Raw genomic sequence first — 15,700 nt, forward strand, 5'->3', positions numbered from 1 at the left:
CTGCAGAAGGAGCATCCTTCCAGTGGTGTATTTCGGGGCATATGATCCTGCCACTCGTGGCCATGGCCAACTGGACTAAAGGTGGCCAAGAAATAGACCTTCCGGTGACCTTTACCTCGGCTTGGCAGGAAGCAATGAGCTGGGATGGTCACAGTCCCTTTTTCAGACACTTAATTTAAGCCAATGTCCGGAGAAGGAAGGAAGCAGTCTGTAGCAGAGTTAGGACTATAGGGAAAGGTGGAGATACAGAAAGAGCTCAGAAGCTACAAGCGGGCAGAAGCCACAAATCCAGCCTTGACTGATCATTGACTCTAGGCAGGGCGCCCTGTTAAGCATGTTACATGGATCGCCTGAGACTGTGGTTCTCAAAGTGAGGTGCCTGCATCAGCACAGGAGAGCTTGTTAGAAGTGCACATTTTCAGGCCTCACCCCAGACCTAGAGACTCAGAATCTTGAGGCTGGGCCCCAGAGTTGTGTGTTCACAAACCCTACAGGTGATGCTGATGTTTGAGAACCACTCCTTTATGAAAACGATACAGGGGTTGGAGAAAATTTAGAAAATCAGAGTAGATAAATCAGCCTTTCATGAGTAGCCAGCAGCCTGAGCTTGAGAGGTGTGAAGCTGGAGACTTTCTCAGCCCCAGGGTGTGCGGGGTGGGTGGGAGGCCCCTGGCAGATGAAACACCAGCTCTGCTCTAGGAGCAGAATGGCCATGAAGAGCTTCAAAAACACTGGGTCTGTGAAAAGCATGAGTGGGAACTTTCATTGACCTTCAGCCCAGGTATTTTTCTGGCAAAGACCACAGCTCTGATATGCAAAGGACCACGGGGCAAGGGGGAAAAACTCAAACAAAAATTAACGGCTGCAAACTCTTTCTTTCCATGAGCCCAGTGTAGGCAGGGGCAGGTGAACCGGGTTGCCCTTGGTTTACCAAAGGGCCAACCCTTCTCCCTGGAACCCCCAACACAGAAAACTCACTGCTCGGCCCGTGGCTTCTGGTTGATGTCGGGAAGGACGTGAACTTCGTGGAATCCCAACCGGAACTTGCTCAGCAGAGAAATGATCCTGGAAGACAGAGGTTTTTTTTTAACGCATTCATTCCTTCAGTGAGTTTTCACTGAGCACCTGTGGAGGATATGTATGTTAGTTGCTCAGTCGTGTTTGACTCTTTGTGACCCCACGGATTGTAGCCCACTAGGCTCCATGGGACTCCCCCAGCAAGCATACTGGAGTGGGCTGCCATTTCCTTCTTTAGGGTATCTTCCCAACCCAGGGATTGAGCCTGGGTCTCCTGCATTGCAGGCGGATGCTTTACCATGTGAGCCACTAGGGAAGACATAGCAGCGAACAAAACAAACTCTGCCCTTGGGGATTTCACATTCTAGCCGACGAGGGAGGCAGACAGTAAGTGAATATTGATAAAGCAGGTCAGATGATGACAAGTGACAGGACAAAGGAACTGTCCTTAAGTCTCAGGTGGCCATCTCTGGGCTAGAGCTCCTCACATTCTAACGTCTGCGCACCTGCTGGGGAGCTTGTTACGACGCAGGTTCTGATCCAGCTGGCCTGGGTTGGGACCTGGGATTCTGCATTTCCTTTTTTTTTAATCTTTATTTTAAGATTTATTTATTTACTTTTGGCTGAGCTGGGTCTTTGTTGCTGCATGTGGGATCTTTCCGGACCAGGGATCGAACCCGTAGCCCCTGCATTGGCAAGTGGATTCCTAACCACTGAACCACCAGGGAAGCCTGGGATTCTGCATTTCTAAGAAGCTCCCAGGTGATGTGGGACTGCTGGTTCACTGGCCACACTTTGAGAAACGAGGGTGTAAGGAATGGGAGGTGAACGGTAGGAAATTCCTCAGGGTGGCTGGGGGAGCAGGTAACACATATGAGCTGAGTACAGAACCAGGAGTGGCAAGCCAGATAGCCCTGACTTTGTGTCCACAAGGAGGAAACGGCAACTGTGGTCTGAAGCAGTCAGAGGAGGCTTCACAGAGGAGGTGGCAATCTGGCTGGATGGTGAACAGTGGGTAAGACTGTTATAGACTGAAGAGGGTAGATAAGGGTGTTCACACCGGAACCACACAAGGAGGCTTCTAAACGGTACTCGTGCCTCGGCCCTAGCCCGCCCATTCCATCAGAATCCCTGGGCAGGACACGGTGTTGGTGACGCCCCAGGACTAGCCGGTGGGGAGTGAGCACCCCAGGAGGAGAGTCCAAATAAGCAAAGACATGGGGGTGCAGGGGATGGGGTGGGAGCAGCGAGGGGCTGCCTGGGACGGTGTGGAGCATGCCAGGGAACAAAAAGGAGACAAACTGCCATCGCTGGTCCCGGAACTTGGGAGTGAACTTAGGAAAGCACAGCTGGGGGCAGCACAGGGGTGGCCTGGGGTCACAAGGAAGGCAGAGGACTTGGGCTGGTCCAGAGTCAGCTGGGAGGAGAGGAGATTTCACAACCTTTGCTTGCAAGACATCCTGTGACCCCACAGTGCCGTGGCCTCGATCTGAACCAACACCCCCTGAGCCCAGCTTTGAGTGGGAGCTGGAACAGGAAGCCAAGAGGGCAAAGCAGCCTTTGCGGTGTGTTTATCTTCTGGAAAGGAGCACAGAGAAGCAGATGTTGCGTTTCCCAGGCAACGTTCTCCTCCGCATTGAGGAGAAGGGCCCTCCAGTGGAGAAGCTCTCAGTGGGGGTGAGGGCAATAAGATGGGGTTGCTAGTCACCCTTAACTCATGCAGCAGGGGTCATGGGGATGTATGAGGTACTGGCATAGGACTAGGGTGGCACAGGCCATGGAGTCCTGTCCCTGGGGTGTCACAGCAGGCACTCAAGGCTGTGCAGGGTTTTCTCTCTGGCTAATTAACTGCACGGTTTGGGGCAAGCCACCCACCCCATCCTCCCCAGCCTGCCCACACCCTCCAGCAGTCCTCGGTCCTATGGCCTTCGACCTCACTTGACCTTGCTCTAAAGCAACAGGGGCCCAAATCTAGCCCACGTGTGCCACCTGCCCGACTCCTGCCACCTCCACACCTGTGTACGTGCCCGACTGTTTACTTCCGTCTCAGCTTAAGTCAACTCACATTCTCACTTAGATATGTCTTGAAAGGAAATGGCTTCACAATTTAATCAGCAAATCAGCAACCCTTGCCAGAAAGATGAGGCCAATAAAACCAGTAAACCAACATCACTCAGTTCTGGCAGATGCCATCACCTGCCCAGCACTTGAACCAGGCCGACTTCCTCTTGTTTAGACAGAGAATCAGCCATGGAGTTGGAGAATGGAGTCTCTTCTCACCAAGAGATTCCAGGGGATTTGCTGCCCTTCATCCTGGCCACTTAAGTCACCTCTGGCCTCACCAGGGGTGGCACCTGAAGCTTGGGAGTTGGGGGGTGCGGGGGCTTGGGTGGGGAGTGGGGGACGTTGCCCTGAAGGATTCTAAGCTCTGCCCTCATTTCTGAGGGGCAGGGCCTTCTCCATCCTTCATTTCACTGCAAATCTCCTGGAGATTTGTGGATTTAAAATTTACCAGCCCTCCCTGCCATGGCCAGGACTAGGACATGTGTATCTTATTAAAGGGGACAGGACACCAAAACCGCTTCTGAAATGGAGAGAAACCTCCTCCTGTCCTAAACTCTCTCACCGCTGCTGTGACCCGAGAGCCCTGAGGGGTGGAATGGGGAGTAGGGGCAGGTGTGGGCAGGCACGGGTAGCCCTGGATGGTCGGCGCTCCCCACTTACGCCTTTCTCTCCTGGTCCATCCTGTTGATCTGGCCCCCCACGAACACGCGGATCCTGCATTTGCTCCATCTCTTCTTGCGGCCGAGGAGATAGGGGATGAGGAGGGTGAGGCCTGGCAAGGAGGGTGCCATGAGTTAAGAGAAAGATGCTCTCAGGATACAGCCTTGTCTGGGTCCCGCTCCACTCTGCCTCTAGCAACCCCATCCCTTCTCTTGACCTCAGTGTACTCATCTCTATAATGAGTTTGTCAGGTGAAACCAGGGTGAGACATGGGCTCTGTGGGCTGGGGTTTACTTGAATGGCATGATGCTTTTATTTATTTTTAAAAAATCTGGGGGGCTTCCCTGGTGGCTCAGTGGTAAAGGATCTGCCTGCCAATGCAGGAGACACGGGTTTGATCCCTGATCCAGGAAGATCCCGCAGGCCTTGGAGCAATAAAGCCCGTGTGCCACAACTATTGAGCCTGTGCTCTAGAGCCCCGGAGCTTCACTACTGAGGTTGCATACCCTAGAGTCAGTGCTCCGCAACAAGAGAAGCCACCACGATGAGAAGCCTGCACACCACAAGAGAGTGGCCCCTGCTCGCCACAACTAGAGAAAGACCCACACAGCAACAAAGACCCAGCATAGCCAAAAATAAAAATGCTGCTGCTGCTGCTAAGTCGCTTCAGTCGTGTCCGACTCTTCGAGACCCCGTGGACTGCAGCCCACCAGGCTCCTCCATCCATGGGGTTTTCCAGGCAAGAGTACTGGAGGGGGTGCCATTGCCTTCTCCGAAAAATAAAAATAAATTAAAAAAAAATTATTTTGGCCTTTCAGGATCTTATTTCCCAGAATCAGGGATCCAACCTGCGCCCCCTGAAGTGAAAGTGCCCACCAGGGAATTCCTGTGCACAAGGCTTTTAAATATGTGAGCCAGCATTTAGGGGGGCGGATTTAAACGAAGATCATGGCATCCGGTCCCACCACTTCATGGGAAATAGATGGGGAAACAGTGGAAACAGTGTTAGACTTTATTTTTCTGGGCTCCAAAATCACTGCAGATGGTGACTGCAGCCATGAAATTAAAAGACGCTTACTCCTTGGAAGGAAAGTTATGACCAACCTAGATAGCATATTCAAAAGCAGAGACATTACTTTGCCAACAAAGGTTCGTCTAATCAAGGCTATGGTTTTTCCTGTGATTATGTATGGATGTGAGAGTTGGACTGTGAAGAAGGCTGAGTGCCGAAGAATTGATGCTTTTGAAGTGTGGTATTGGAGAAGACTCTTGAGAGTCCCTTGGACTGCAAGGAGATCCAACCAGTCCATTCTGAAGGAGATCAGCCCTGGGATTTCTTTGGAAGGAATGATGCTGAAGCTGAAACTCCAGTACTTTGGCCACCTCGTGCAAAGAGTTGACTCATTGGAAAAGACTCTGATGCTGGGAGGGATTGGGGGCAGGAGGAGAAGGGGACGACAGAGGATGAGATGGCTGGATGGCATCACTGACTCGATGGATGTGAGTCTCAGTGAACTCTGGGAGTTGGTGATGGACAGGGAGGCCTGGCGTGCTGCGATTCATGGGGTTGCAGAGTCGGACACGACTGAGCGACTGATCTGATCTGATTTCACATGCAAATCTAGATCACTGTCATTTATCACTGTATGATCCACACATGACTTCTCCACTCTGTGCCTCAGTTTCCTTATTTGTAAAGGGAGTTAATAATCATTTTCACCTGGGGACTGCATTAGGTTAACCTATGTAAACCCTTGGTATCAAGCATATAGTAAATGCTCAGAATATCTTCTCTGTATCTAGGACTCTATCAAGGGTGGGAACAATAAAACTGAGAGTCACAAGAAAATCAAGAGAGCGTGTTTTTCTTTGGTAAGTGATGAATATGCCTACAGCTTTGCTGCGCTCCAGCTCATGTCTCCCACTTACATCACGTGCCCGTGACCCCGACGGCCTGTCCAGTCTGAAGTCCCTCCTCACACTGACCTCACCTGCTCCTTTAAGTCCCTCATTTTACAGCTGAACACAGAGGGCCACAGGAGGGACCTGGCCAGGCTCCCGTGAGGCCAGTGGTGGGCCCAGGGGCCCCATTCCTTTTAGCTGGGCCCCGAGGTCCCACCAGTGGCCTTGTCAGAGGCCAGCGAGGGAGGCCGAGAGTGGAGGTCATGGAAGGGAGGCAGCCAGGGGAGAGCCGGCATCCTGGGGCACTGACCTCCATCGTCGAACAGCCAGTAGATGTCAATGGTCTTCTTGCCCTGCTCCGACTGGAAGACTGTGCTGGCCTGCTCCTCCTGCACCAAGGCCTCGGGGTCCACTGCAGGAGCAGAGGGGCAGGTCAGGTGGGTGCGGAGCACAGGGAAAGGCCTGAGGCTGTCTGGGAACACAGCATGGGCTTGTGCACACGGTGGCCGGAAGCCCTTGCTGTGCGCATGCGCTGGGGACGCCCCCCTATGGGAGACTCCCGGGGCAGGGACCCCGGAAGAGCAGTGCTGGGATGTGCCCCTCCTCTGCTCCCAGCTTCTCTCTCCCTGGATTCTGGTTGGCTCCGGGGGTGGGACCATTCTCTTAAAAACTCCCCTGTGCCCCTCACAAATGCCCACAGGACACTCCCAGCCCCTGCACTGTTTCCCTGCTTCCCAGGGTGTTGTTGCCCCTCTGCATCGGAGCATGGCCAGGGGGCCCTTGGAGGGGCAGGACTTGGGCCCCAGAGCCTACTGGATGGTGTCCCACGATGCCTGGACTCTGAATTCTCCAGCAGGGCTGGAAATCTTTACCTTGCCCCTAGCCCCACTGCCCTACCAACTCCCTGTGACCCAATCCTAGGGGTTTCAGGTCACTGCCAAAAACAAAAATCTCCTGCCCTCGGCCGAGTTCCCCCGTGGCCCATCACTCAGTGCTCCCCAGGGTGAGAGCTCCCTGTGCCTCTGAGTTGGGGTGGGGGGACTGACCTGTGCCGGAGACAGACAGGTGGGCCCCGCCGGCCCTGGCTTCCTTGCTATCCTCTGCTGGATCAAACATAGGGTTAACTGAAAAAGAGGGGGAGCTTTGTACCCAGGCTTCTCTGGGGGCCCTCTTACCCTGGGGGAAGGTCCTGACTCTGCAGCTTCCACTGATCTGGTCTCTACCTCCCTGCACACTCCATGCACCCCCCACCAGCTTCCTGTCTGCTCAAACAAGGCATGCTCCTTCCCACCAGGTCTCAGCAGTGGGTGGGTGGCCTCAGAGCCAAGCGCCCTCTTTCCCCAGCCCTCTCCTTCTAGAAATAAGCGCCCTCCTCAGAGAGGCCCTCCTGCCCGCATTCCCCTCTGTGTGGGCTTCCTCAGGACAGCTCATGAGCTATCACTGCCTGCAATGAGTCCTGGGTCCACTGCGTTTCCCCCAGAATGTCAGCTCCTCCAGGGCAGACTTGGTTTTGTTCCCTGCTGCACGCCCAGCACCTAAAGCCACCTTGGTCAGGAGTGTGGCTGCTGCTCTGCAAATTCTGGTTGTGTAAATATTCACTGAACTACCAGCTGCCAGGCACACCCTCAGCCCATCGGTGACCTGGGTGAACAAGACCCAGGCTGGCCTGCAGCATCCGCTCCTCTCAGCATCACACCCCCCACCCCCATTGTCTTTATATGTGTTATTTCTATCACGCTTCTAAAAATAACGAGTTCAGATCTATTTACATGTGGCCTTAAACGTAGCACATCTCCCTACTCTATCCCCAGCTTTCATGGCCTCTCTGTGTGTGTTTTCATGCTCTGGGGTCTTCACGTGGCTCTTCTCCCCGTCTTTTTCTCTCTCCTGTCTTAGTTCCTCTTTATCCCATCTGGTTACAAATGCTCCCATGGTGATCTGGGGAGCTGTGGTCCAGTCAAGCAAGGCCTTGAACTAGCCACATCCCCTTTCAGGACCTCAGTTTCTCCTTTTAGAAATCTGATGATTTCCATCAAAAGCTGACTTCCTAGGAGTCTGTGACCTTTTATTCCTTACTAATTTCCCCTGTCCTCCCTGAACCACTTGGGAAAAAAAATGGGTTCTAGAGCTTCCTGGGATCCTGTTGTCTTTGACAGGGGTGTCAAGAAGGGGGGTACTCACTGTGCGCCTGCATCACCTCTGAGATGTTGAGGCCCTCACGCATCCTCATGACACAGACACCGTAGTTGAGATCAAAAGCGTCGCTGGAGAGAGAGGTCATGGGGTCAACCTGCTCTCGGCCCCGCCCCCAGCCCCCAGCCCCCAGGAGGCCTGTCTAGAGCTGACCCTGCCTCCCACCATACCCTTCTCCTCTCTGGGCCTCAGTCTCCCATCTGTATAACGTGCAGGCAGGACCGGAGAGGTGGCCAGGACCCCTCTAGCTCTACTGTCTGAGGCACTGTGGATCCTGCAGACCCTCTTGGGGGAAACTGAGTCAGGCCAGTCTCGGAACCAGCCCTGTCCTCCTGATTGTTGCTGTTGCTCAGTTGCTAAGTAGTGTCCGACTGTCGACCCCATGGACTAGACTGTAGCATGCCAGGCCTCCCTGTCCTTCACTATCTCCCGGAGTTTACTCAAACTCGTGTCTATTGAGTTGGTGATGCCATCCAGCCATCTCATCCTCTGTCACCCCCTTCTCTTCCTGCCTTCAATCTTTCCCAGCATCAGGGTCTTTTCCAATGAGTCAGTTCTTCACATCAGGTGGCCAAAGTATTAGAGTTTCAGCTTCAGCATCAGTCCTTCCAGTGAATATTCGGGGTTGATTTCCTTTAGGATTAACTGGTTTGATCTCCTTGCAGTCCAAGGGACTCTCAAGAGTCTTCTCCAGCACCACAGTTTGAAAGCATCACACGTGGCTCATCTTCACATCTCTACCAACAGAGGTGGGAATGGGAATTGCTACTCCCATTTGACAGATGCAAAATCTAAGTTTTAGGGAGTAACTTTTCTATGACCACATGCTAAGGAAGTGGCCAGTTCAGATCAGAATTAAATAGCTGAAGTTGGACATGCACACAGGAACGGCCTCACTCATGAAGACAGCAGTGGGCTGTCTGTATGGTATGTCTGGAAGACTCCCACCCCACAAGTATATTAACTGCCTGGTTGACAGGGTGCCCAAGAGCCCACCATCAGGGCTAATCTACTAGGCTAAGCACTGCCCTCTCTGAACTCTAATCACAAGTCTCTGGGACAGGGCCCTTTAGGCTTCAGCAGTTTGGAGTTTTGGCATATTGAAGCCACTATGTAGGGGTTCCTACAGAGCGGGTATGTACTGCCTCCTGTTGTGATTTTGCTAGAGGTGGTGAGATGCACTGCTCAGTCATACAGCTGGTTCCCAGCAGACCTGGAAGCCAGGCCCAGGTCCCCAGCACTCAGCCTCATGCTTGTTAAATGCCCCAGCACACTGCCTCTCCATACCCCATCAAGGCAGAAAAGCAGCTCAAGCAGGCATTTTCTGGACTTTGCACAGCAAGAAATGAAAGAGAACGGGTTTGGAGTTAACCCTGAAATCCCAGGGAGTTTATCCCCTGGTCCCATTCCCCAGCTTGTCACCTCCTCGGAGGCCTGGTTTCAGTGGTACCACCTCACAGCTTGAGAGCTGGGTATTTGCAGGTCTTCTGCAGCCCCCAGGTAAGCACACGATTTTCACCTAAAAACTCACATTTTTGACTTTCTGAAAAACTAGAAGACCTGGCAACACTGGGTCCTCATTTCTGCCTGGCACAATTAGCTGGAGCCAGGGAACACCTGTTCCTTTCCGTTTGCCACAGTCCCCACCGTTCCCTGATGGCCCACACCTGGCCCACTTCACTGTTACTTGCCTGTTCTCTGCCAATCTGGGTGCCTATGACCCACGGGACAGAGTGGGGGACCCTCCGTCTGTCTTTTCTTCCTCAGCTTTGAACCAGTGGACTCAGCTTCTTACAGCGCCCACTGCTTCCCCTCTCCTTCCCAAGGCCCAGGAAACGCCAAAGGCCCAAGTCAAGAGGCCTCAGGCCCTGCCCCGCCTGGTGACCTCACTCACTGCAGGATGCCAATGTAGTCTTCCACCGTGGCTGGGTGAGCCGACTGCCAGTTCTTCTTGAATCCGATCACCAGAATGTTGGGCTTCATCCTCCCGAGACCTGCGGCCTGCCACAGGGTGGGGATGTGGTGACGGGTCAGGCCTCTGTTCTGTGACTAGGGTGGAGCTTGGTCTCAGCCCAGTTTCCCTCTCCGCCATGGGGTGGGGGGCTCAGGAGAAATATCTCCCAGTTCAAGGTCCTCGTTGCCTGGATACACCCATGAGAAAGGTGAAGCTATAGCCAGAGTTATTCCCTGAGGCATCTGCAAGCAGGGCTAACAGCTGGACTGTCCCATTAGTTCTGGATTATCCCAGCTACTATTTATTTATGGAATTATTTCCTGTAACAGGGCACTTGAATTTGGATGTCAAGCTTAGAGTACTCCTGGGTCACCTAATCCATACATCTTTTATATTTCTCTTTTTTTAATGTTAAATTTTTTTTTTAATTTTTGAGGTAAAGTTTACATAACATAAAATCAACCATTTAAAAGTGTATAATTCAGTGGCATTTAATACATTTAAAATATCACACAATCATAACTTCTACCTCTGCTCCAAGTAGTTTTATAATCCCAATAGGAGACCTTGTCTGCTCTTTTTTAATCTTGAGAAATACTGGAAACTATTGAAAAGGAGTCCCCTATGTTGACTCAGAATTAACAACTGTTATTTTATCCATGCATCCCACTTTACAAATAAGAACACTGAGCAATAAAAGGAATTGCCTGAATGGAATGTTCTAGAACTTGACCCGAGTGGTGGTTTCATAGCACTAAGTGGTGTCTGCATTTGTAAACATATATCAAACTCTACACTATTTCACTTTGCTGTCTGTAGATTATATCGTTAAAAAGTCCCCAAACCACAAAATGTGTCAGCAGCTCCCACCGGTCTCCAAGGCAGTGTCCCCGGGATCCTGGGCACTTGGAGAAGGTGCCCTGAATCAGCACATCCAGAGAGGGGGAGGAAGGTGAGACTCCCATTGCAGCAAAAGGGGCTTCAACTAGCCCACCGGGGCATCCCACTTCCAGGTTGCCAAGCAAGTAGTAAGGCCTCTGGGGAAGCCCCAGGCCCACCCACCTGCATGAGAACCTGGACACCGCTGCGGAGGTCCTCGGCGAGCACGTCGGAGTAGAAGGCTTTGATCTTCCTCTTGTTCAGCCACTTGGTGTGCCCGTTGGCGATGAGCCGGAGCTCAGGCATCCTCTGTTTGCGGGGGCCCTGTGGGTGGCAGGGACACATGACCTCAGGGGTGGCCTTTACCCTCTGACCTGAGACACAGTTCCTCTCTTGCCCTGGAGGTTGTCCCCTGGGCTCACTGCTGGTTTCCTTTACAGAATTAGGGGAAAAAAAGAGGAGGAGGAGGGCTTCCCTGTGGCTCAGCTGGTAAAGAATCTGCCTGCAATGAGGGAGACCTGGGTTCGATTCCTGGGTTGGGGAGATTCCCTGGAGAAGCGGAAGGCTACCCACTCCAGTATTCTGGCCTGAAGAATATAGTCCATAGGGTCGCAAAGAGTCAGACACATGAGGACTGAGCGACTTTCACTTTCACTTTTTCACTAGGGAGGGGGAAGGCCAGGAGGAAGATGGAGGGAGCAGGTGAGGGGCTGGGCAGTGGGGAGAAGCCAGTGACAGGGACAGGGAAGGGGAGAGAGCCTGTCCAGGCTCCACAGCCCCTCCTCCGGCCCCTACCTCACCCTACCCCACGCCCACCCTTGGGGGTGGACCCGGTGCCCAAAGGCTCCTCCAGGAACACAGCCCCACCCTCCCTGCAGGGGACACTCACCATGAGCACATGGCCACAGATCATCAGGCTGAGGTTCCGGGTGAAGGTGCCCACGAAGTCCACCAGGGCCGGGCGGAAGTTGGGGGGCCCCGTGAGCACCAGGCACTGGGGGCTGAGGAGGGGAAGGGAAAGAGCAATTAGGACAGAGTTGGGGGTGTGGATGCCAAATAGAGTTGCTCCAGGCATTGCCCCATCTCCAGGACTCCCTTCCTAAGCAGAGGAACCAGCCCGTGGTCTTCCCATCCATGACTCCTTTCCAGCTCTCTCTGTGGCCAGCCACCACACTGGGTGTTCCTTGTCCCTCCTGTTCAGGCCACCACAAGCTCCCCTGGGGCGAACCTCCCTCCTGCTGCTCCACCTACTGTCCCCGCTCCGCCCAGCACAGCATGGTGTGAGCAGAATCAAGACTGCGAGTAGGGAGGCCCCTCACTCACGAGATCACTGTGTTACTGGGTAGAAGAGGCAGCCAAGGCTCACAGTCAAGGGTCACTACCAGACTCAGTTGGAACCAGACAAAACTGGCCATTCACCAGCTGTGTGAGTTGGGGCCCATTACTTAACCTCTCCTTGCCTCAGTGTTCTCATCTGTGAATGGGGTTAGCAGTTTCATATACCTCAGAGGGTTGTGCCGACGCTGTGTAGGTCACCTAGCATAGGATTGACACCTAGATACGTCCGATCATTAACATTGTGATCTGTTGGGAAAGGGATTCTGGAGGTACAATTTCCCTCACTTAGGAGGGGAATCAGCTTTGAAGAGTACTTGGGAGAGGCTCAGCACAGTCAGCCTCACAAATTATAACATCAGAGCACCCTTACGAACAGGTGGCACTTAGAATCTGTAGGTTCTACATCTGCAGGTTCAACCAAGTGTGGTGGGGACTTCCCTGGCGGCCCAGTGGCTAAGACTCTGCACTCCTAATGCAGGGGGCCCGGGTCCACCCCTGGTTGAAGAACTAGATACCACATGCTGCAACTAAAGATTCTGCACACTGAAACAAAGATCAAAGATCCCAAGTGCTGCAAATAAGACCCCGCGTGGCCAGAAAAATATTTTTTAAAAAATCAAGCATGGAGATTGAATCTGGATGTGGGACAGTGGACAGCAAGGGCCAAAGGTACTAGGCTTTCTACGTAAGGGACCTCAGCACCGGAGGATGTTGGTATCTGGGCAGGGGATGGGAGGTGGGGCTGGATCCAGGCCCCGGTGGACACAGAGGGATGTCCATGTTGTCTGTTTGTATCGCGCAGAGCATATGCCACTGTGGAACTTAGGTACAGAGAGGCCACTAGACTTGCTTGGGCCCCACTGGGCAGCATCTACTCTGGTCTCCTGACTGCTGGGCGATGCTCTCCGATCCTGCTCCCTCTCCGAGAAGGGGCCATGCCCATCCTGGGTCTGCTGGTCAGGTGTCAGGTCTTGGCTGGGGATCTCCAGAGCAGGGTCAGAGCCAGCCCTGCACCCCAGGCACCCCGAGCCCGTGCTCACCGGTAGTTCTTGATGTGGTCCTCCACCTCATTGAGACCCACAGAGTAGCTCAGGGCCAGGTTGTAGGAGCCCGCCTGTACTGAGGAGCCCCAGTTCACCTCTGAGATTAGAAGTCACGGGAGAAACCAGACATTAAGTACAAGGGAGGGAATGTTGACCTTTAGGAAGCAAACACTCATGGGAGCAGTTGACAGCCTGTAGTTCTGTTCCTAACCTTTGCACTTACAATATGGCTATATGCTCACCATTATACATTACATCAAGCTATTGAACTCTACAAACTAGTCTCCTCCTTTGACAAACAGACCTTCACAATGACCTGGAAGGCCAAGTTCAACTTGAAAGTTCTAGGCTTTCCTGGAGTTCTTTATCTCACTCTGAGAGTGCTGTCTCCTGGGATCCTTGCCTGCCTGCGTGTAGACACCCCTGCCCCTGTGTACAGGCTCTGACTGCCTGCCTTTCTATCAGGCAGCCCCTGGTCTGGTATGCACACCAGCAGGCCGGCCACTCTCTGGAGGTTGGACCTGAGCAGGCAATTCCAGGTCCTGGGTGTCCGGCAGGGGGTGGTGTGGGCTCTGAGTGGGCACACTCCCTGGGGGCTCCTCACTCCATGGGGAGGGATGGAGGACCAGAGGGAGCCCTTGGGAGCACAGACTCTGAGACAGGCCCTCTGGCTGAGCTGATGGGCAGGCTGGCTCAGCAGCCTCAGGGCGAGAAGGGGACGCCTGACCCCCAGGGCCGCCTGAGACACACACCTGGCTTCTTGTAGATCACATAGAGCAGGAGGAAGAGGACCACGCCGATGGCGATGAGGGCCGCCCACCAGGTGAGGAGGAACATGATGACCACGGAGATGATCGCCCCAAACAGCGCTGCCCACTTGCTGTAGTATCGGAACGAGGGTCTCCACCCTGGTGGGGGGCACAGGGCTCGGGGGTACACTCAACACTCTGGAGTCTCCCTCTGAGCCAGCACAGCTGGGCAGGGTCGGGGTGGCAATGCCCATAGTGCCTAGAGCCGGGGTCCCAGCCTTTGCCCACCCATCTTGCTTCCTGGGATTGGGCTTAGAAGCACTGATAGAGCCACACGCCTGCCTTGGTTGGCACCCTCCCACGTGAACAGGCTGTACCAAAGGACAGGCATCCGGCTCTGGCCAAATACGGCCACAGGACACCCAGCGTCAGCAACACTGCTGGCTTCCGGGGCTCGCACAGAGCCAAGGGGGTGAATGGAGGGGAAGGAGTTGATTCTGCAAGGCCCATATCTGCAGCTGTGCCAGGGCCACCACTAGTGAAAGCCACCCCACGGCACAACTCCAGGGCACCGTGGTCCACGGTCTAGGGAAAAGGTGGCTCGGGGACCAGCTTATCAGCAGTTTCAGGCCAATTGGAAAAAGTCTTCCTGGAAGACTCTTTGCTGCCATCTGCCAGAAAGTATTCATAATAAACATATAAATCTATGATGTCGTGAGTGGCGCCCCCTGGAGTTGGGCAAGTGCAACCTGCAGCCTCTCTGGTGATTTTCTTCCCTCTCTTGGGAACCAGGTTCCTGACTCCCTTAAATCTGGGGGAGGAAGGCAAGAGAAAAGTCTCTGCACGCTGTAAACAGTGTATGAATCCATGCAGAATGTATGTACATTGTAAGTGCCTGATAAAGGATAGCTGTTATTATTATTATTGGAAAGTTACCTTTAATTGACTTCAGTTTGACAGATGACCTTGGTCTTCCCACCTGCATCCATGTCTTCCACGCCCCCTCTCCATACCCCAGCCCCAAGTGTCACTTCCCATGGAGAGATGAGGGCCTTGCTTACCAGGAGAGTTGGTGATGGAGGCATGGAAGCAGCTGAAGTTGATGAGGGCGTAGGAGCACAGGAAGAAGTTGGAGATGATGGGGGCGATGGTGTTGAGCTCAGCTTCAGGGACCCAAGGGAGAGAGGAGACAGTCTGTTGGGCAGCTCCATCACAGAGTCCCCAGAATCCTCCCTCTCAGGGTAAGGGAATGCCAGACGGGCCACCAAGGCTCAGTCTCAGCTTTCTCATCTGTGAAAGGGGCCCATCATTTTGTGAATCTCAAAGCCCATTGTTTCGTAACAATGGAGGATGGAGAGGAATGCAAGGGTGGATCCTGTCAGGCTACAGGATGACCCAGGACAGTGACTGTCACTTCTTTTGTGACCACAAATTGTAATAAGAAATACATCTTACAATGCAACCCAAGACACATGCCATCTGTTATCTGAAACCTTGGGGCCATATCACAGTTCCATCTGCAGTGGAAGCCTGCTCAAGACCTGACTCCTGCCCTTCCCTGTCTGGCGAGCCCCCTGCCCTGGCACCCTGGCACACTTCTGCACATGAATCCTTGTCTTAGGGCCTGCTTCTGCACGATCCCCGAACAAGACAAGCGCCTCTGTGTGCCGGGTCTTCTGTACACAAGTCCATTGAATCAGCACAAGAACCTGACCAGGAACATCTGAGATCACTGTCCTCCGTCTGAGGTCCAGTCAGAACCACCCAGATGAAAGGACATCAAATTGGAGGAGGGGGTGGACCGCAGGGTGAGCAGGAAACAAGCAACAACATCCGGGACCCCTGACCTGACCAGGTGTTTCCAGCCCTGGGTGTGGCCCTCCTGCCTCTTCATCTGGTGT

The 15,700-nt window shown here is 53.5% G+C and overlaps 1 protein-coding gene across 7 annotated transcripts in view; it reads right to left on the reverse strand.

Moving 5' to 3' along the window:
* The window catches only part of SLC12A3 (solute carrier family 12 member 3), a 39,783-nt gene that overhangs the window by 10,488 nt on the left and 13,595 nt on the right, over positions 1 to 15,700 (reverse strand). For 4 of the 7 annotated variants that reach the window (XM_027516500.1, XM_027516501.1, XM_027516496.1 and 1 more), the window contains exons 13-23: positions 14,861 to 14,962; positions 13,803 to 13,958; positions 13,048 to 13,147; positions 11,559 to 11,670; positions 10,853 to 10,993; positions 9,731 to 9,837; positions 7,825 to 7,907; positions 6,690 to 6,767; positions 5,954 to 6,055; positions 3,742 to 3,853; positions 979 to 1,065 (exon numbers count right to left, since the gene is read on the reverse strand). In XM_027516500.1, coding sequence (XP_027372301.1) covers positions 979 to 1,065; positions 3,742 to 3,853; positions 5,954 to 6,055; positions 6,690 to 6,767; positions 7,825 to 7,907; positions 9,731 to 9,837; positions 10,853 to 10,993; positions 11,559 to 11,670; positions 13,048 to 13,147; positions 13,803 to 13,958; positions 14,861 to 14,962 — 1,180 coding nt within the window. The remainder of the gene's footprint in view (positions 1 to 978; positions 1,066 to 3,741; positions 3,854 to 5,953; positions 6,056 to 6,689; positions 6,768 to 7,824; positions 7,908 to 9,730; positions 9,838 to 10,852; positions 10,994 to 11,558; positions 11,671 to 13,047; positions 13,148 to 13,802; positions 13,959 to 14,860; positions 14,963 to 15,700) is intronic. The other 3 variants (XM_027516502.1, XM_027516499.1, XM_027516497.1) reach the window with 2 other exon arrangements.

Source organism: Bos indicus x Bos taurus, chromosome 18 (assembly GCF_003369695.1).
Source record: "Bos indicus x Bos taurus breed Angus x Brahman F1 hybrid chromosome 18, Bos_hybrid_MaternalHap_v2.0, whole genome shotgun sequence".
Lineage (NCBI taxonomy): Eukaryota > Metazoa > Chordata > Mammalia > Artiodactyla > Bovidae > Bos > Bos indicus x Bos taurus.